The 18,224-nt window shown below is 35.9% G+C and overlaps 2 protein-coding genes across 3 annotated transcripts; one reads left to right on the top strand and one right to left on the bottom strand.

Moving 5' to 3' along the window:
• Window positions 1–5,782: 5,782 nt before the first annotated feature.
• On the top strand, window positions 5,783–11,748 carry LOC140986633 (uncharacterized). 2 transcript variants are annotated; one of them, XM_073454937.1, is made up of 5 exons: window positions 5,783–6,097; window positions 7,197–7,281; window positions 7,623–7,867; window positions 7,959–9,943; window positions 10,085–11,748. In XM_073454937.1, the coding sequence occupies exons 3-5, from the start codon at window positions 7,760–7,762 to the stop codon at window positions 11,184–11,186; spliced, it is 3,195 nt and encodes a 1,064-aa protein (XP_073311038.1). In that variant the 5' UTR covers window positions 5,783–6,097; window positions 7,197–7,281; window positions 7,623–7,759; the 3' UTR covers window positions 11,187–11,748. The 2 variants fall into 2 exon arrangements, with proteins under 2 accessions (XP_073311038.1, XP_073311039.1); XM_073454938.1 differs by having other exon boundaries at window positions 5,783–7,039.
• Window positions 11,749–13,170: 1,422 nt separating this feature from the next.
• LOC140985816 (ferric reduction oxidase 4-like) lies at window positions 13,171–16,757 on the bottom strand. Its single transcript, XM_073453754.1, has 8 exons — window positions 16,551–16,757; window positions 16,345–16,438; window positions 15,950–16,132; window positions 15,556–15,790; window positions 15,104–15,431; window positions 14,651–14,894; window positions 13,628–14,337; window positions 13,171–13,365 (listed from the first exon to the last, which is right to left on the bottom strand). Exons 1-8 carry the CDS (start codon window positions 16,699–16,701, stop codon window positions 13,226–13,228), a joined length of 2,085 nt encoding a protein of 694 aa, XP_073309855.1. The 5' UTR covers window positions 16,702–16,757; the 3' UTR covers window positions 13,171–13,225.
• Window positions 16,758–18,224: the final 1,467 nt, after the last annotated feature.

Here is an 18,224-nt window from a genome sequence, read left to right as displayed (position 1 = left end):
ATACGCGCGCACACAAAAACTGTTATGGGACAATCTCAATGAGGGCCGAAGAAGGTAATCGGTGTCATGAGGTTGTACGGACAATGAGCGACTCCTGACAGGCTTCTAGATGAAGGGAGCATTAATGAACCTATCTTACACCGGAAGGAGAGAGATTACAAAACTGTTTATGTATGAGACTTTGCAGTTGATGAATGCTTAAAAAAATGTGATAGTTACTTCACATATAAAAAATGTGCATCTTTATTTCGGAAGCTCATAATATAAGAATTCAAAAGTTAAGCGTGCTTGACTTAGGGCAATTCTGAGATTGATGATCCCATGGAAAGTTTCCTAGGGTGCGTATGAGTGAGGACATAAGCACGCTGAAAAGACTCGTCTTAGTACAGTAAGGACATTAATCGAATCCGAGGTGTTACAGTTTGTATCCGAGCCGACCTCTCATAGTACAGTATGGTTCGGAGACGAACCAAGCAGAAGATGGTGGGGCATGTGAAGCCCGAGGCCGAAGAGGACAGGAGGTGATCGCTGGTGTCATGAGGTTGCACGGACAATGAGGGGTTCTTGGCAGACTTCTAGGAGAAGGGAATATGAATGAACCGATCTTACACAGGAAGGAGAAGGATTACAAAATTGTTTAGGTATAAGATTGTGCAGCTGATGAGTGCTTAAAATTAAGATTTGATAGGTACTCTCGTATCAATAAGGCACATATTCTTTTCTGGAACTCATCACATAAGAACTCTAAAATTAAGCGTGCTTGACTTGGGGCAATTCTGGGATTAATGACCCCCTGCGATGTTTCCTAAGATGCGTGTGAGTGAGGATATAAGCACGCTGAAAAACTGGTTTTGGTACAGTGGAGGCAGTCGTCGAATCCGAGGCTTTACAGTTGGTATCAGAGCCAACCTCTCCTAGTACGGTATGGTTTGAGAACGAATCAAGCGGAAGCTGGTGGTCATGTGAGGCCTGGGACCGAAGAGGGCGGGGGTGATCGCTGGTGCCATGAGGTTGCACGAACAATGAGCGGCTCTTGGCAGACTTCTAGACGAAGGGAATATGAATGAACCGATCTTACACCGGAAGGAGAGAGATTTCAAAACTATTCAGGTATTAGATTGTGCAGCTAATAATTGCTTAAAAGATTATCAAGAAGGTTCATCTTCTTTTAGGAAGATTATCACATAAGAACTCCAAAGTTAAGCGTGCTTGACTTGGAGCAATTCTGTGATGAGTGACCCTCTGAGAAGTTTCCTATAGTAAATGTGAGTGATAACATGAGCACGCTGAAAAGACTCATCTTGGTACAATGGGAACATTCATCGAATCCGGGGGCGTTACACTCGCAGAAAATTTTTATAAAGCAGATCTCTTACAAGACCCAACCTATTAAAAAATATTATTTTTATACAAAAAATATTAATTTTGACTCTAAATATGAACCGAGTCTATATGTCTATATATAGAATGCCCCTGTAAAAATTGATGTCCCCATAGAACCAGCTACTATTCAACCTACAAATGAATCTAAAATAAGCCAGAAGCGTGGTCGACCAATTGGTTCTAAAGATACTGTATCTCGGAAAAGAAAAATACAAGAGAAAGAAAATCTAAAAGCTCCAGAAGAAGACTTTGATGATATAGTAAGAGAAATCAATGAACCAAACTTGGATAATATTATTCATGAATAATCAAATTCTCATGAAAATAATGAGATTTCAACAAATTATATATAATCTCGAAAATTGTGGGATTGAAATAACACAACTGTTGCCAATATCTTTGTCCTAAATGTCGCCCTTGACATCATACATAATGAAGACCTAGAACCACAATCTGTTAATGATTGTTGACAAAGAGATGATTGGCCAAAATGGAAGAAGTCCATATAGNAAATCTATATATATAAATTACATGAATTTTATAGTATTTATTATATATATATATATATATATATATATATATATATATATATATGAAAGTCCCTGAATGATTCAAACTATCTAAAGAAAATGATGAAGCACCGAAGGCTATGTTATCAATAAAACTGCATAAATCTTTATATGGATTAAACCAATCTGGTCGCATGTGGTACAATTGTCTTATTGAATATTTGTTAAAAGAAAGATACACAAATAATGATATTTGTCCATGCGATTTTATAAAAAGAACAAACGGGGTTTTGTAATTGTGGCAGTATATGTTGATCTAAATCTTATTGGCACTTCAGAAGAGCTTACTAAAATTGCCAATTACTTGAAAAATGAGTTTGAGATAATAGATTTAGGAAAGAAATTTTTTTGTCTCGGATTGCAAATTGAAATTCTACAAGAGGGAATATTTGTTCATCAATCATCATATACAAAAAAAATATTAAAGTACTTTTACTTGGACAAGGCACACCCATTAGCATCATCGATGTTTGTTCGATCACTTGATGCTAACAAAGATCCTTTTCGACCACTTGTAAATGGAGAAAAAATCGTCGGTCCAAAAATACCATATCTAAGTGCGATTGGGGCATTGTCATATCTCGCAAATTGTACTCGCCCTGATATATCATTTTCTGTTAATATTTTAGCGAGATTAACTCATGTCCAACCCGAAGACATTGGAATGATGTAAAACACATATTTCGTTAATTTCGTGGTACAACTGATATGAGATTATTTTATTCGAAAAAATCAAAGTCTTCTTTAGTTTGATATGCAGATTCATGATATCTTTCTGATCCATATAAAGCTAAATTCCAGAAAATTTATGTGTTTACACGAAAAGACACTGCTACATCATGGAAGTCGGTGAAGCAATCCTTAACAGCGACGTCTTTAAATTACTCTGAGATCATTGCAATGAATGAAGCAAGTCGGAAATGTGTGTGGTTGAGATCCATGACACAACATATTCAAGAATCGTGTGGGTTGTCAACAGCCAAAGATAGCCCAACAGTAATAGTCGAAGATAAGGCTGCTTGCATTGCACAGTTAAAAGGATACTATATCAAAGGTGATAGAACAAAGCATATTTCACCAAAGTTTTTCTATACACACGGGCTTCAAGAAAATGGTGATATTGACGTCCATCAAATTTGCTCAAGTGACAATGTAGTTGAATTATTCATAAATGCATTGCCAACTTCAACATTCAAGAAATTGGTTCACAAGATAGCGATGCATCAGTTGAAGGATCTTAGATGATTGAGATCAAGGGGAATATCTACTGTTGTACTCTTTTTTCTTCGTTCAGGTTTTTCCCATTGAGTTTTACTGAAAAGTTTTAACAAGACAGCATTTGAACTTCCACATCTCTTAGAAGTAATTTGTTGAGTCGGTAATCATATAAGGAGGAGTGTTACAGATAAAGTATTGTATATGATTATTGAGATAAGATTTATATTTTATCATGTTATCAACTATTCAAACTCTGTAAATGTGCTTNATAATGTTATTAAAATATGATTATTTTAGAGAAAACTTCTTTTAAAATTAAAAATACTTATTAGGAGGATTACACAGGTTTGCACACTATTTCGTGAATCTCAAAGTTGGGGTTTTGTGTTCGATTATCATGATAGTAAGATAGTGAAATTTTACTAAGTATATTATTAATAGCAATAATTATCCTCATTTCACGTACAATAGAGACATTATGCTTGAATGTTGTATATTTTAATTAACTAAATAAATATTTGAGTTATATCATTAGTGACATAAATAAATATTTGGAAAAATAAAACTAGTTCAATCTTACATGTTATACTTAATTATTACTTTATCTTATGTCATATTGTCTCGAAAATTAATCAAACTTATTTTTTAATTATGGTATGTAAAACTGTGAAAGTGTTACTAGAAAATTGTCAATTAATTTTTCACAAATTTTTTTACGTTACCGTATCTAGAGTTGGTATTTTGAGATTGTGAGATGAATCTCATATCCGATCCGATGTATTAAAATGTATTGTTTTTATGTCAAAAGTATTATTTGATTTTAAATATAGATCAGTTTAATCTATATCAAACATAAATATTTGTGAGACCGTGAGACTTGTTCTTAATTATTTCAATAAACTATTTTTAGTAGTTGCGTTTCACACGCTAAATTTGTGAGATATAATGTAAATTTTTTTTTTATACATAAAATGAGCTTGTCTTACCGGTAATACATATCTTACCTCTAGAATACTTTCAATAATACATTTTTATTTGTATATAAAAATTTGTTAAATTAGTACCCCACTTATTTAATATGTAGTGTATATAAAATTGAAACAATACAGAATAGGAAATATTCCTTACCTATCATAGCATCAAACATTCAATCTAGTGAATTTTAGGTAAAGATTTACAAATTTCTTGCTAAAAATGTGAATTCCCATATATATTAATTTATATCCATTCAAAAAAAAAAGAGAGAAGATTTGTCATCAAAATTGATTTTAATTTAATTTTTTTAAAATTTTTTTTGTTTTTTAGAATATGTTTTCATATATTAATTTTTGTTTTACTCATGTTTTCATATATTATTAGTGTCTTTTTGCATATTTTAAAAATGTGAATTCACATATATATTAATTTATATCCATTAAAAAAAAGAAGAAGAGAAGATTTGTCATCAAAATAACTTTTAGTTTAAGTTTTTTTCTTAAATTGTTTTTGTTTCTTAGAATATGTTTTCATATATTAATTTTTGTTTTGCTCATGGTTTCATATGTTATTATTGTCTCTTTGTAAGTATTTTTTGTACTGAAAAAATGTAACACAAAAACATTAAAAATAGTTATTCTAAAACCCTAAACTTAATATAATAATATATTAGAATGTGTCGTTTTATTAAAAAATTGAAAGCACCAAATAAACTTTAATTACTGATTTTTTTTCATCAAATCATTTAATTTATTCGTTTTCAATATATATTTTATTCAAATTATTCTAAAGGTAAATTGTTCAAAAATCCTAAAAAACAAACAAAAATTTGCTTTCAATCACTGTATCAAAAAAATGTATCTCAACTCTCTGGATCGCATGTCTTTTTTGGATAAAAATCGCTACAAAATATTAAAAAAATGGTATTAATATATAATATTTGAGTAACAATTGTTTCATATCTGATACTAACATTTGACTTTTTTGTACTCAAATATGTATATCAAATATCGATAGAAAAAATGAGTTTGAACTCCTTGGGCCACATGTCTTTTTTTGGATGAAAATCAGTATAAAACATTAAAAATATGATACTAATATATGATTTTAAGTATCAATTATTTCAGATATGATACTAATATATGATTTTTGAGTACCAAAACATATATAAAAACTATTGGTATTAATGACAAATTTTTTCTTTTCTGATGAAAATTTGTACAAAACAATGAAAACATGATACTAATATATACTATTTGAGTAACAACAATTTTAAATAGTTGGGTATTAAAAAAATCATATGTTAATACCAGATTTTAATTTTTTATATCGATTTTTATTCGAGAAAACCATATGAGCTCATCAAATACAAATATATTTTATTGTTGATCAAGAAACGAAACACATAATTTTGTTTGACTGACCGTATACAAATTTAAATTTGGACCTCCTTCCAAAACAAAAAAAATTTAAATTTGGACCTGATTGCAAAAATTAAATAGGCAGGCTCACAGCATAATTGTAGTAGTTCTAGGGCATCAAGGGTATTTTAGTCAAACAAACATAATGTGCGAGGGTAGTTTCGGTATAGTCGTTAGCATAAATTAGGGGTGAAATCCATTCTTGCAATCCTCATCTCTTCTCAAGAAAAGCGAAGAAATTTCCGGATGACAAGAGTTCAGAGACAATCCGAAGGCTTCTAATCGTTAGAGGGTTCATGATCCAACGGAAACCGTTCATTAGCCTTCGTGGATCCCATTGGTGCTGAGCGGCGGCGGCGCAGCTTACATTTGATTCTTTGTGAATAAGAATGCTGGCGAGTGGTGTTTGACGGAATATGAGGATTTGAACGGAGCTTGTGCGAAGGTCGGTTTAGAACAATTGGACGAGGATTAATCGGGAAATCCTTCCATTTACGCGAGAAGATTTGAGAATTTTTGCTATTTATACAGGTATATGAAACACTAAGTTTTTTGATGATCTGCTTGTCACTTGTGTGCTCGTTCTTTTTGTGTTGTTGTCATCATCGTCGTCAGAGGAGGGAATCTGCATCTGAAGATCGAGATCTGTGGTTTTTGAAGTTGTTCCTGCCTTCAGAGGGTTTTGGTATTACGGATTTTAGTTTGTGATCCTTTAATTCAAGATCTGAACCTGATGCCAAGTCTTATGTTCGAGAAACTGCGGATTTAAGGCTTCCCTGCATGTGAATTGAAGATTCTCGGCGAAATATTAATATTCAAACATCGAATCAAGATTACTTCATGCCCAAATTATTTTCTGGAGTTTCAAGAAACTGGCTTTTTGCAGAAGCTCCTTTGAGATGACATTCTTTGATCCACCTGGCGTTGGTTTGGTGGAAGATGGACTATGAATATAAAGAAGAGATTTTTGAAATTTTCTTCATTTTTTAAATGACTCGTGGTTGATAATATAATTGATGTGGAGTTACTCTCCAATCTCTTTAAAGTTGCTGCCAAAACTGCGGAGTTATCCTCCAATCTCTTAAAAGTTGCTACCAAAACTTTGGCGTGTTCTTGCGCTTTCATATTTTTTCCCTGCTTGTTGGATCCGAATCATAGAATGCTGGAGATTCGTTCATTTACGTGTTGCTAGCCTATGGCTTCGAGCAGAGCATTTGATTGATCTAATGGACGGTCATGTTTAATGGACACTTTAATACATAAGCGGCTCTAGATTCTTCATTCTTTTCACCTTGATGATTTTTACCATATGAAGAGTGCGAGTTATTAATTATGTTGAAATGACTGCTACCCGCAGCCCCTTTGCTCAATTTCATGGCCTAAGTTCTTGGACACATTACTTTTGATCTGCCACGTGTTTGCATAAATAGAGGGCTTCTGCCCTTGTGACTTTCTGATTCCCTGTCATCTTTGGTATGAGAAATTACGAAACTATATGAAGTAATGTTGAGCAATATATATCCATGAACCGTTCAGATCTGTCCATTTTCTTGATCACCATTAGCATCTGAGAATTATTTTTTTTGAAGCATTTTGGTGTTTTGCTCACTCGATTTAATGTCTGATGCAGTCTGCTTCGGTGTGTCCAAAGATTTGGATGCCAATTGAAGAGATGTCCGGTCGTTGAAGTGAACTAAGTTGCCTTTTGGCCTATGGTGAGATTCCAAAATTCTTGTGACATTTATTTATCTAGCATTTATGAGGTCACTTTGCTGCTGGAAGAATTAGCGTAGGAATTACGTGCTAGAATTGTTATAATGATTCATTTATTGTAACCTTAGTTTGGTTGAATTCACCGAGACAATACTGAACTTTCCTGTGTAAATGCTTGGTCAAGCTTTGTAATTCTTAAAACTTGTAGTTGATGGGGGCATCCCAATAAAAACATTTGTAAGGAAACACAGCTTATAACAGATTGCTATTGTATATATCGAGAACTGAGTTCAGCTCAATTTTCTTTCTTTTTTTCTGAAACAAGTTTTTCTGTATCTGGCAGATGTGTTTTGTAATTGCTCCAGGAGAGTGGAACATAAATTGGGCTTAAATCAGGAAAGAGGCCAGATTTATTAGGAATCCTGCAAAATCTGTTGTGGTAGATTGATTGTTGGTGGCATAGAGCCTATCATTTTGGAAATGCCAAGCAGTGTGGGTCTAGAAGTTATGGATTCCATCAACCCACAGTTGAATTGGAAGATTGGGACAAAAGGAAGACGCTCCAGGACGTCAGTAGCGAGAAGGAAGGTACTTTGTCAAATCTGTTGTTTTCCATGATATTCGTTTCTAGTCTAATATGCGGTTATTTTCTAAGATATGAATATGTTGAATGTTGCAGTTGAGTGCAGCTGTTTCTGGACAACCAACTGGAAAAACTGAACATGTACCAATAAAGAAAAGAAGACATTTGCTTCGATCTCCATCACCTCAGCCTCGAGCCCCTTCTATATGTCGTCAAGTTTCTTCCTCTCAACCATATTCTTCTTCACCACCTTTTGAAGATAACTATGCATATTCGAGTCATTTCTCAGTTCTGAGGTCTGCAAGCTTATATTCCAATTGGAAATCAAGAGATGGATTAGCTGTTTTTAAATTTGGTGAAGGGTTTGATTATGAATTCCTCTCTGAACAAGTAGGAGGGGAACATAATTATGTGGGAGACTTCTCAGGTATAGAACTTCTTGCAGCTGCTGCAAGCATGGATGATGATGCTGATAACGCTTGTAAACAGGATCTTGTTGTGGAAGATTCTTTAACACCAAAAAGCTCTGATATATCCAATTTTGCCACACAATTTAAACAAGATTCAGAATGTAACAAGTCCTCGAGCAATGAGATAGTGCTTGAAGATGACACTGATTGTTCTCTAGTTAAGAACAACTTGGAATCTGCTGCTCGGAGTCTGCTTGGATGTGTGGGAGGTGGGACCACGACAAGAACTGATTCTATGAAAGTGGACCGTAGGCACTGGGATTTGAACACTTTGATGGATGCTTGGGATGAACCAAATAATGATACAATTGCTGGAAAAACCTCGAAGGATGTTGTTAACAATGATATGCTTGTGGAAGGGAGACTGGGAGGTTCAGAATGCCTTATACTCTGTAGTCCAAGTGTCGCAGAGGACAAGTTTTCCGATCTTGAAATTAAAGAAGATAAGTTGTTAGCAGTATCACCTCGTGGAACTTGTATTGAGTTGTCCACTCTTGAGGAGACTCTATGGGAACCAGCAAATAATTTTTATTATAATGCGACTACAAAGACTTCTGACCAAGATACTGAGAAAAATGCTGATTATCCATCTGCTTCTGTTGAAAAGATTGATTCACCTACTGCTTCTGTTCAAAAGATTGTTTCACCGGCCACTTCTGCTGCAGAGACTTCACATATTGCTTTTGTTGAAAACACGGATTTGAAGAGCGCTTTTGCCGAAATGCTAGATTCCTATCCTCCTTTCGCTGATAACATTGATTCGCACACGGCTTCTGCTGAGAAGGTCGATTTGCATGTGACTTCTGCTGGGAAGGCTAAGGTCGAATTGCAAGTGACTTCTGTTGAGAAGGTCGATTCGCCTGTGGCTTCTGCAGAAAAAATTGATTTGTGTACGGCTTCTGCAGAAATGATTGATTCGTATACGGCTTCTGCAGAAAAGATGGATTCCCTTATTGCTTCTGCAGGAAAGAATGAGTTGGATACGGCTTCTGCTGAAAAGATTGATTCAACTGTTGATGCTAAGATTTATTCAGATGTATGTCTAGATAACCATGGGCACGTGGTTGATAGTGACGACTTGGCTAGGTTTCAGGAAGGTCATGAGTCTCCATATGAAGATGGAGAGTTGAGGGGGTCATTTTTGTACCCGTGGGTGGAAAATGAATCGGACGATAAACATGTTAATTATGAATCTGATGGAAGACATGGAGATAGTTCTGATGCAGGTGATTTACCTGGGTCTGAGATAGTTGATGGTGGTTCTGAGGGTTCTCACAGCAGTGTGAGGAAAAGTTTGTTGACAAAAAGATTTCTGGGAAGAAATGAGAGTACTAGTAGATCAGTCAAACATTCATATATGCATTTTATGGAAGATGAATCCGAGAATAATGATCTTTGTGGAAAGAATGAATTAGATATGGACCTAGTTATTTGTGAAAATGACAACGAGAGAAAATTCTCAGATCAAACAGATGCTGTTGATGAGACTGTGGGACATATGGATGAATACTTGTTCAGGACCTTACGGGGTAAGGTTCAATCTTGTAGCAAAGGTCGGTCATCCTTGGATGCTTTTAATGGGAAGGATATTTTCTTTTTGCAACAATGCAGGTAATTAATATGTTCACATAATTCGTTCACCAATATTATGTCCATGCAATTCTAGCTGTTTGTATATTTGTCTTGCATCTTATTGGAGGAGCTACTTCGAATTATTTAATCCTCATAGTATTCTTATTGTGATATTTTTAGATCTCGCCGTCTTGGTGGTTCAGATTCTCACACTGAAAGGGATATGGGGCCCTACAAATATTTGAGCAGATATAGACACGCTACCCATGGAAGTGAAAAAGGTGGTGCAGATCAGTGGACATACTGGGGTTCAAAAAGCCGTTACACTTCAAGTTACCAAGGTGTCGAGGGTCGTAACCTCGACAGGCCGAGAAGAATAAATGGGGACTTAATAGATAAGTTTGGTAGGGTGGACTTTGATCACAGAAGACAGACTTCTAATTATTTGTCAAAAGGTTACTTACATAGGCCCTTAGTTAGAAGTTCACCTGTGGACAGAGATGATTGTTTTGGTGTGCGCAGAAGGATGCCGCAAACTCGAGGTATTAAGGAGAATTATCCACAAGGTGCTGGTAAGAAATACGAGCCTCTACCTGATTATGCTTCCAAATCTGTTCGCCTGTCACCTTATTTATCGAGCAGGGAACGCAGTTTTTCTCCCAGTTCTGGTAGAGGCGTTCATATTCCTTTAACTCGCAGAAGATCTCGGTCAAGATCAAGAACACGTTCCCCAATAGCCTGGCATTCTAATAAAGGACGGCAAATGGGTACTAGAAGGCACGTCGGATCTCCAGATTTTAGGTCTGAGGCGAGGATGGACAGAATCAAGTTTCCGAATTCGAATCCCACTTTTACTTCAGATCATCGTGAGGGTTACATGTCCCCACCAAGGGGCCGGTTCTCCCCACAACGCAACGGTCGATGGTTTGATGATCTTGAATTTGCGGATAACAATTTGCGACGCCGGAGATCGCCGGTGCGATTAATTCGACGCTCTCAGAAGTTTGATGCTATCGGTTCTTCCGGTCGACTAAAATCAGATGAGTATTTTAAACCTACAATTCGGTCAGGACGATTCTCCTTCTTGGCTAATGATGGCAGGGAAGGTAATAAATTTGAGACCGATTATGAGTATAGAAGGCATGATGACACAGGCGACGTGATGCATCGGAGACGGGATGCTGATGATGGTGGAAATTCGAGGCGGTTTCGGCGATCTGCAGAAGCTGATGTCATTGAGACGACCAACTTGAATAACAAGGATGATGCCCGACGTAACTGACCCAAGGAATGTGTCTCAGAGATAGAATAATGAGGCTAAGGGAACATTTCAGATAATCTGACCGGCTATGCTCTTTCGTTGTGGAGGAGATATTGGTTATATATATATATATATATATATAATGTATATATGACTAGGAGCATTGATGTAGAAGAGAAACGAAGATTGAATGCGAGTGTTCGCTTGTTCGTTTCCTCACGAGGTCGATCGATAATTTGAGCTAGATAGTTCTCGTGTTCCTGTTGGTTTTGTTTTGCCCTTTCCTTTTTAACATGGGTATTTTTTTTTCTAAGTTATTTTACTGATTTCTTTCTTGATGGTTCAATACAAGGAGAGATGGGAAGCTTGTTTGGGTTTAAGATAACGAGGTCAGTGCAATAGTTTGTGAATCCAGTCTACTGTATATGGTTTGGATGAATGGTCGAGTGAAATTTATGAGAAGAAAAATCTGCCATGGGTGCGGTTTGTTGGCCTCAACAAGTCATTGCTATTTTTAGTCAGTTCAATTTATTTCCCACTTTTCCTTGGAATTTATGGTGAATCTTTACTAGTATTAGTTGTCGATTGTTTATTGTATTTGATACCTACTTTCGAAAAGTGCAAGAATTAAAACAAAGGGAAGAAGTACCAAATTCATTAAATAGAGGGGAGGTGAAATGATTGCAAAAAACCTGATATCGGAAAACTGGTGTCAATACAACTTTTCAACAATATCTGGTTTTCATAGATTTGCCAACCTGTGTTCGAAGTTAAGCAAAAGTAAAGAAAGAAAACTCAACCGAAAAAAAATGTTCATACGTACGTCTTAAAAGTTGCGAAGAAGTTTCCCAAGCAGCAAGGGAGGAAGTTTCCCAAGCAGCAAGGGAGGCACTGAGGCGTCTACTAGAAATATGCTTGCACCTCTTACGCATGCGAGCGTGAGAGAGAACCCCTTGAAAAATCATTTACACTTTCATAAAGTTTAACTCAATTGACATAAATAAAAAGCCTATTAACACACAACCCAATTATAGATTATATATATAGTACAAGACAGTCTGGTGAGTGATCCAAATTCAACAAATGTATTTCTAAGGTCGTCTTTGGTTGTTGTTTCAGAAAGATTTTTCACACCCACAATGGTGAATACTGTCTTGTCAACTGACATATTTTTTTCTTGCTTAGGAAGGAAGGGTCCAACATAGACTTGCTTTCCATTCAACAGCATGCCATTAAGCTTCTCAATAGCTTTCTAGGCAGATGCAAATGGAGCTGCTCTACTCTGGGTGGATTTTTTGGCCTCCTCCATCGCCATTTTTGTTTAATTCAGCATTGTGTCACTCAGAATGGAATCTACGGGAGAGTGTAGTGAGGCGCTAGTTCTAACACAAACAGCTAAAATGGAAGCCAAGAAGTTTCAGTGGTGGTGGAGCCTGTTTTCTCGAAGAACAACAGCCGACTAGGTTTTTCTACAATGGGATCGGGAGATGATGAAGAATTGAAAGAGTAATATTTTATTAAAGTGAAATAGAAAAATATATGATAAGGTTAAAACAAACCTGTACACGTTTTTTAGCACTATGAGATTTTTCAAAAAATTATAACTTATTACTTCCCCAAATTTCAAATGACGAAGTAAAATACTACTTAAAATTTAAAGTGAAACACGTTTTTATGCATGCAAAGTTTAAACAAGTCTATTATCTCGTCAGTTCTACAAACGAAGTATATTACTATCTATTATTTCGGAATTTGGAATTGCCAAAATAAAAATTAGCGAAGTAAAATACCAAATTTCTACTAGTCATGTTAGAGAACCAAAAGTATAATTTCTTTCGTTCTTTGTATTTAGGTTATAATAATTTTTTTGTTGTTTTTAAGCTTCTATGTTATCATTTTGAGAATTTTTTGTCACAAATCAAATAACTCAATTGTGTCACAACAATAGAGACAATTCAAGAGCAAAATTCAGTTTTCACACTTGTAAGATTATATATGCTNTAAATATAAACAAACCCTAATTAAAGAATATACATATTCAACTTTATGTTCAAGCATCATCACCAACTGAAACTGATGGACTCAAAATGTAGGTTTTTGGCCGAACCAGATGCGCATATTCTAGCAACTTCATGTCTCATGCTCTTCGGGCCGCAAACCAAAACCCCAACGTCAGATCCTTTGCATTCAAGAAGCATCCCTGCCATGCATCATTGTATCAACCATAATCAAACATCTCGATCTCAAATTATTTTCTGGAGCACAGTCGGAAAGCATTAAACCTTGTTTGATGTCTCTAATGCTTTTAATCAACTTACAAGTGAAGAAATGAATGAATATATATAGCTAAACTTTGAGTTGTAATCTATAGGTTTTGAGATGACGCTCCCGTTTAATTCCGGGCATGAATTGATGGGAATGCAATGGAAAAGATTTCAAACTAGAACGAAGAGAGCACTTACTCTTTAGATCAGGTCTTGCACCAAAATGCACCTTAGTAGACTGAACAAGAGACTGATGAGGAAGGCTCTCGAGTTCCGTATCCACACCACATAACCAAGAAGCAGGCGACATTGTTGGTTTCGTGTATTGGAAATTCTGAATCTGCTTCCCTTCAGCAGAAATCTTCCTCTTTTGCCACAATAAAACAACACTAGCGGCCACAAAAATACAAACACATACAAGAAACATGTACCAAAGAATCTTGAAGCTGTAATGGTAATTCTCCCCTCTACGTTCCACGGGATAGATATGGTAACGCGTAACAAGGCCTAAAGTTATCAAAAACAAGACAAATGATGATGATATTATGGTGGCTAGACAGAGCCAGCTGTTCTTGCCAAGAATTGGGGAAATAGGTGCATCCATTGGATTGGGCTTGAACAGTTTAGTTTCGATCTGTTTCTTGGAATCTTCCAAGGGTTTTTTGTTTTCTCTCGTGACGTACGCTTCAATCTGTAGTTGTAGTTCGGAGAGATTCAAAGAGGTGCCGGAAAAAGGGAGCAAAATATCGAGTATTGTGAGATCGGTCGTGTTCTTGAAGGCTGAGACTAGAAGAATATTTGGAGCTCTAATGGTGGATTTTGTTGTGGTTAAGTGAATGATTTCACGTATCATGGAGATGAATGGAGCAATGCCACTTCCTCCGCTGATCATCACCAATGACTCGTGCCTGTAAAAATTATAACTTCCTTAGTACAAACCTACTTAACAAAAAATGTAATTTTTGTTCAAAAATTAATTTATTAAGACTTGAACCAAGTAGCTCGATAAGAAATGTTGAGCTATCTTGAATAGTATATATTCGAGCTTGACTCGAAGAGAGGCTCAGGCAAAACATGCTCCGATAATACCTAACTTGACTTGAACTTCGATTCAGATTCTCTCGGATTGAGTGAATTGAAGCGCTTACGCCTATAGTTATCTGTTAACAAATGAATTACAAATTATGTATGTGATTCTATCTAGATATTGTGCTTAACTACCTTAGAAAATTAAATGATGCAGGTCCATAAGGTCCTTCAGTTGATACTTCAAGACGATCCGAAGAAGAAGAAGAAGAAAGCTGTTTGTAAAGCTTTTGAGTCCAACTTCCCTCGCTTTTAATTGCAATACTTAAAGTATGTGGCTCCAGGTTAGAGTTTGAAATCATAGTAAATGGATGCCACTGCAACTTGCATATGCTTGGAACACGAACAAATAAGATACTCGCGGGACTGTAACTCAGATCTACAAACAAGATGCAAGTAAAGATGAAACATGTATTTCATGCATCTGCAGGCGTAAGTATGTATTTACATTTAAAATTACACGTGAAATTTCAGTTTCATTTTATATGGGAAGTGGCTATAGTTTTCTTCAGGATTAGCCCTTTGTTTATGGGCTTATTAAAAAGAGTTGATGTATTAATTGCGAAATGGCGATCACTATGAGTTCACCTGGATTCTTGGCGAAGGTAAGCTCCAATGTACCATTAGGCAAAAGGCGAGTTGAAACCAGTCTCGACTTGTGCCTAGATTGCAAGAACCTCAAGTATCGATCGATCAAGAACAGAAAGATTCCAGGAAGAATCAAACACATGTATGCTACTCCAACGTGCAACATGTAGAAGAACATAAAGATAGTATACAAATGGTGTGAGTAGAAGAAAACTTCGAACGCTTTCCTCCTAACGCGATCAAAGCTGGTAACCCACATACCTAACGACACAACAAATGCGATAACTCCGGCTACATTTGATAAATAAGTACTGCTCCATTCAAGCATCTGCAATACAAAGTTTCGTTGTGGTATTATATCTATGCTTTTTTCATCAATCCGACCACTAGAAGTATGAACATTTTGTAAAAGACAATAAAAAGCTCATAAGGTTTAAACATATGAATTTTACCAGGATCATTTGATCTGTCATTGCCCAGAATATGATGTATCCAATGGCGTGGGCTGCAAAAAGAGTATTTGAAATATGGCCTAGCCAGATGTGATATTTGATGCTAGACTCTGATGTTAGGCCAAACAGAGGCAAGAGAGACGACCCCCGCGCCACGGGGAAAAACAGGAACGCCCAACATGTGTTTCCGATGTATCCAAGCCTCAGTGATATGCTACGAAACTTCTCTTGCCAACTACAATATCCGAGAAAATGATAATCTTTTCTATCACATACATCAAGCATCTGTAACATTCACCCATACGTCTAAATGCTTAGCATCAAAGGTAGTGTAACATGAACTACAAGAGAGAAGTCTGATTGATTAGAGTTTTCAATAGGTCTAGAAACATACACTTTCTCTCCAGGTATCATGTACATGTGGATATGCCCAAAGCTGATATGCAAATAGTTCGCCAAGGACCAGATAAGAAGTGCCACAAACATGGCTGCAAATGTAAGTTCCACTGCATTAACTATTCCCAACGGCGCCATTACCAGCGCTGGACGTCTCAGAGGATGAAGAGAGCTCCGATTACTGTTTGGATGTCACGCTCGATCAGTCATTAAAATATGAGACCAAAGTCATACATTTTAGTCTAAACCGTAACCGAACTGGAAACTTAGTCATGAACTCACACGTTCGTCGGAGAAAGTATAGATAAACAGCTCAAACTTTTATTACACCTTTGATTAGAGAAAGATAACATACGTTATATCGAAAACGTTAACAAATATAAACCAACAAACCTCTGGTAGTTCGATTTCTTCATCAAATGTAGGTACACACATCCAAGAACGGCGATAAGCATGATAGGAAAGCTAAATAAAAGAAGATTTGTCCCTGAAAAGCATATACATTTACATACATCATATGGTAGTCAAGCTAAGGAAATTAAAAGGTTAAATAAAGCTAGCATCAATTGCAATATCCCACACTGAATCAAAGATTAGACCTTGTTCTCTGAAGTAAGTGGAGTTGAGACTTTCTTCCAATTTGGGAGTCCAAGAATTGTGGTAAAGTTTTGTCGGAAGCATAGTCCACATGAAAATATACCCTACAAACACCACAAGGAAGAACATCTGCCATGATGCTTGGAATTTCATATTTTTCAGCGTGTGTAATTTAGGATTATTTATCTTATTACATGTATCAAATAGATTCGTTTCTTGTATATATAGGACAATCCAAAAAGTCTATTCAATCAATATTATATGTAAAGTCGAAGAAAAAGCATGATTCATGCAGTATTACAAGGATTTCACCACTGTAAGTTCGTTTTTCAGGCATCTAAAACCTTTGAAGTAATGGAACAAGTTGAGTTATTTAATTAATGTCAAATCATTAAAGTCACGTGTTGTCTTTTATGCTCAGGAAAAGTCATACACACATACGTACACACATATATCTATATATGTAGTGTACAATATTTTCTTTTGTTTAAGAGTGGTTTCATTTAGTGTATTGTCCATCTGTAGTTTAGTATGAATAGCAAGATTTTGGATAATGAATCTTGTTAAGTTAATAATTTTGTTTTTCCATTTGACAAAGAACGACATTTAGATAATGGAACATCGAAAAAGACTCGAAAATCTATCAATGGTTTTTTTTACCGACACCAAAAATCTGTACTGTTGCTATACAGTACATGTACAACATGCAAGTACGGTTGACTTCGGAACAATTTGCGTGAATTATTCTATCTTTCATTGGGTGTGCGGATGGTGGATCATCCACTCACATCAAGTGGATCATAGAATAATCCGCACTTGCAGCTGCACTACACGTATCAGCTGAGGGAATCAAAGTTGACACTATGCTGAGATGAACAAATAGGGCAACAAATCCAAGGGTTTTAATAAAATATTATAAACTTTTATAAAAGTATAACAAAATGGGAGGTTTCTAATTTCTAGCTATGACAATCCGAGGAACCATTCCTCATATTAAATATAATTTTTTTAAAATCAAATATAACAAAATGGGAGATTTTCAATTTCTATAACAATCCGAGGAACCATTCCTCGGATTTATTATAGATTTAAGGAATGATTCCTCGTATCCTACATACTTTTAATATAGAGATTGAAGATGCAGTTATTTAGTTTAATGTGCAAAATGAACAATTTTTTCAAGATCAACCGATTATGCTGATTGAGCAAGGAACCTCTTTCAGTTCAAATCCAAATCTCTCATTGGTTGTATCTAAACATTCTTCTGTCAAGGATTTTTCAAACTTTGCACTATTTCCAAAACTAAACACATTCCTGAGGAAAACGCTTTGGATAGTATCACTGCAAGTTTGGCTTCCGTCACCTTTAGTCTCACCACTCTACGGAGAAGTCAGGTCAACACTGAAAATTCTCTGGATAGTTTTCGAGACAAGATGCTACGAGAAGTAGCACACCTGTACAAGGAAGTTATCAGTATTTTTAGCTCTTTGAACAAACTGAAAAATGATCAATTTCTTACTGCTCAGACTCTCTCTGCTCAAATTACTTCTTCTAATCATGAGCTATCGGTTAAGGTAGACAAAGTTCATGAAGATCTATCCTCAAAAATTGTACATCGTCTACTAAACTGAGTTCAATTCTTGAAATTTTGAAGACTTATAGTGTTGAAAAAAAAG

The sequence above is a fragment of the Primulina huaijiensis genome, chromosome 10 (genome assembly GCF_012295235.1).
Source record: "Primulina huaijiensis isolate GDHJ02 chromosome 10, ASM1229523v2, whole genome shotgun sequence".
NCBI classification, from domain to species: Eukaryota; Viridiplantae; Streptophyta; class Magnoliopsida; order Lamiales; family Gesneriaceae; genus Primulina; species Primulina huaijiensis.
Note: the sequence above shows the minus strand (reverse complement) of the source record. Positions and strands in the feature narration are given on the sequence as shown.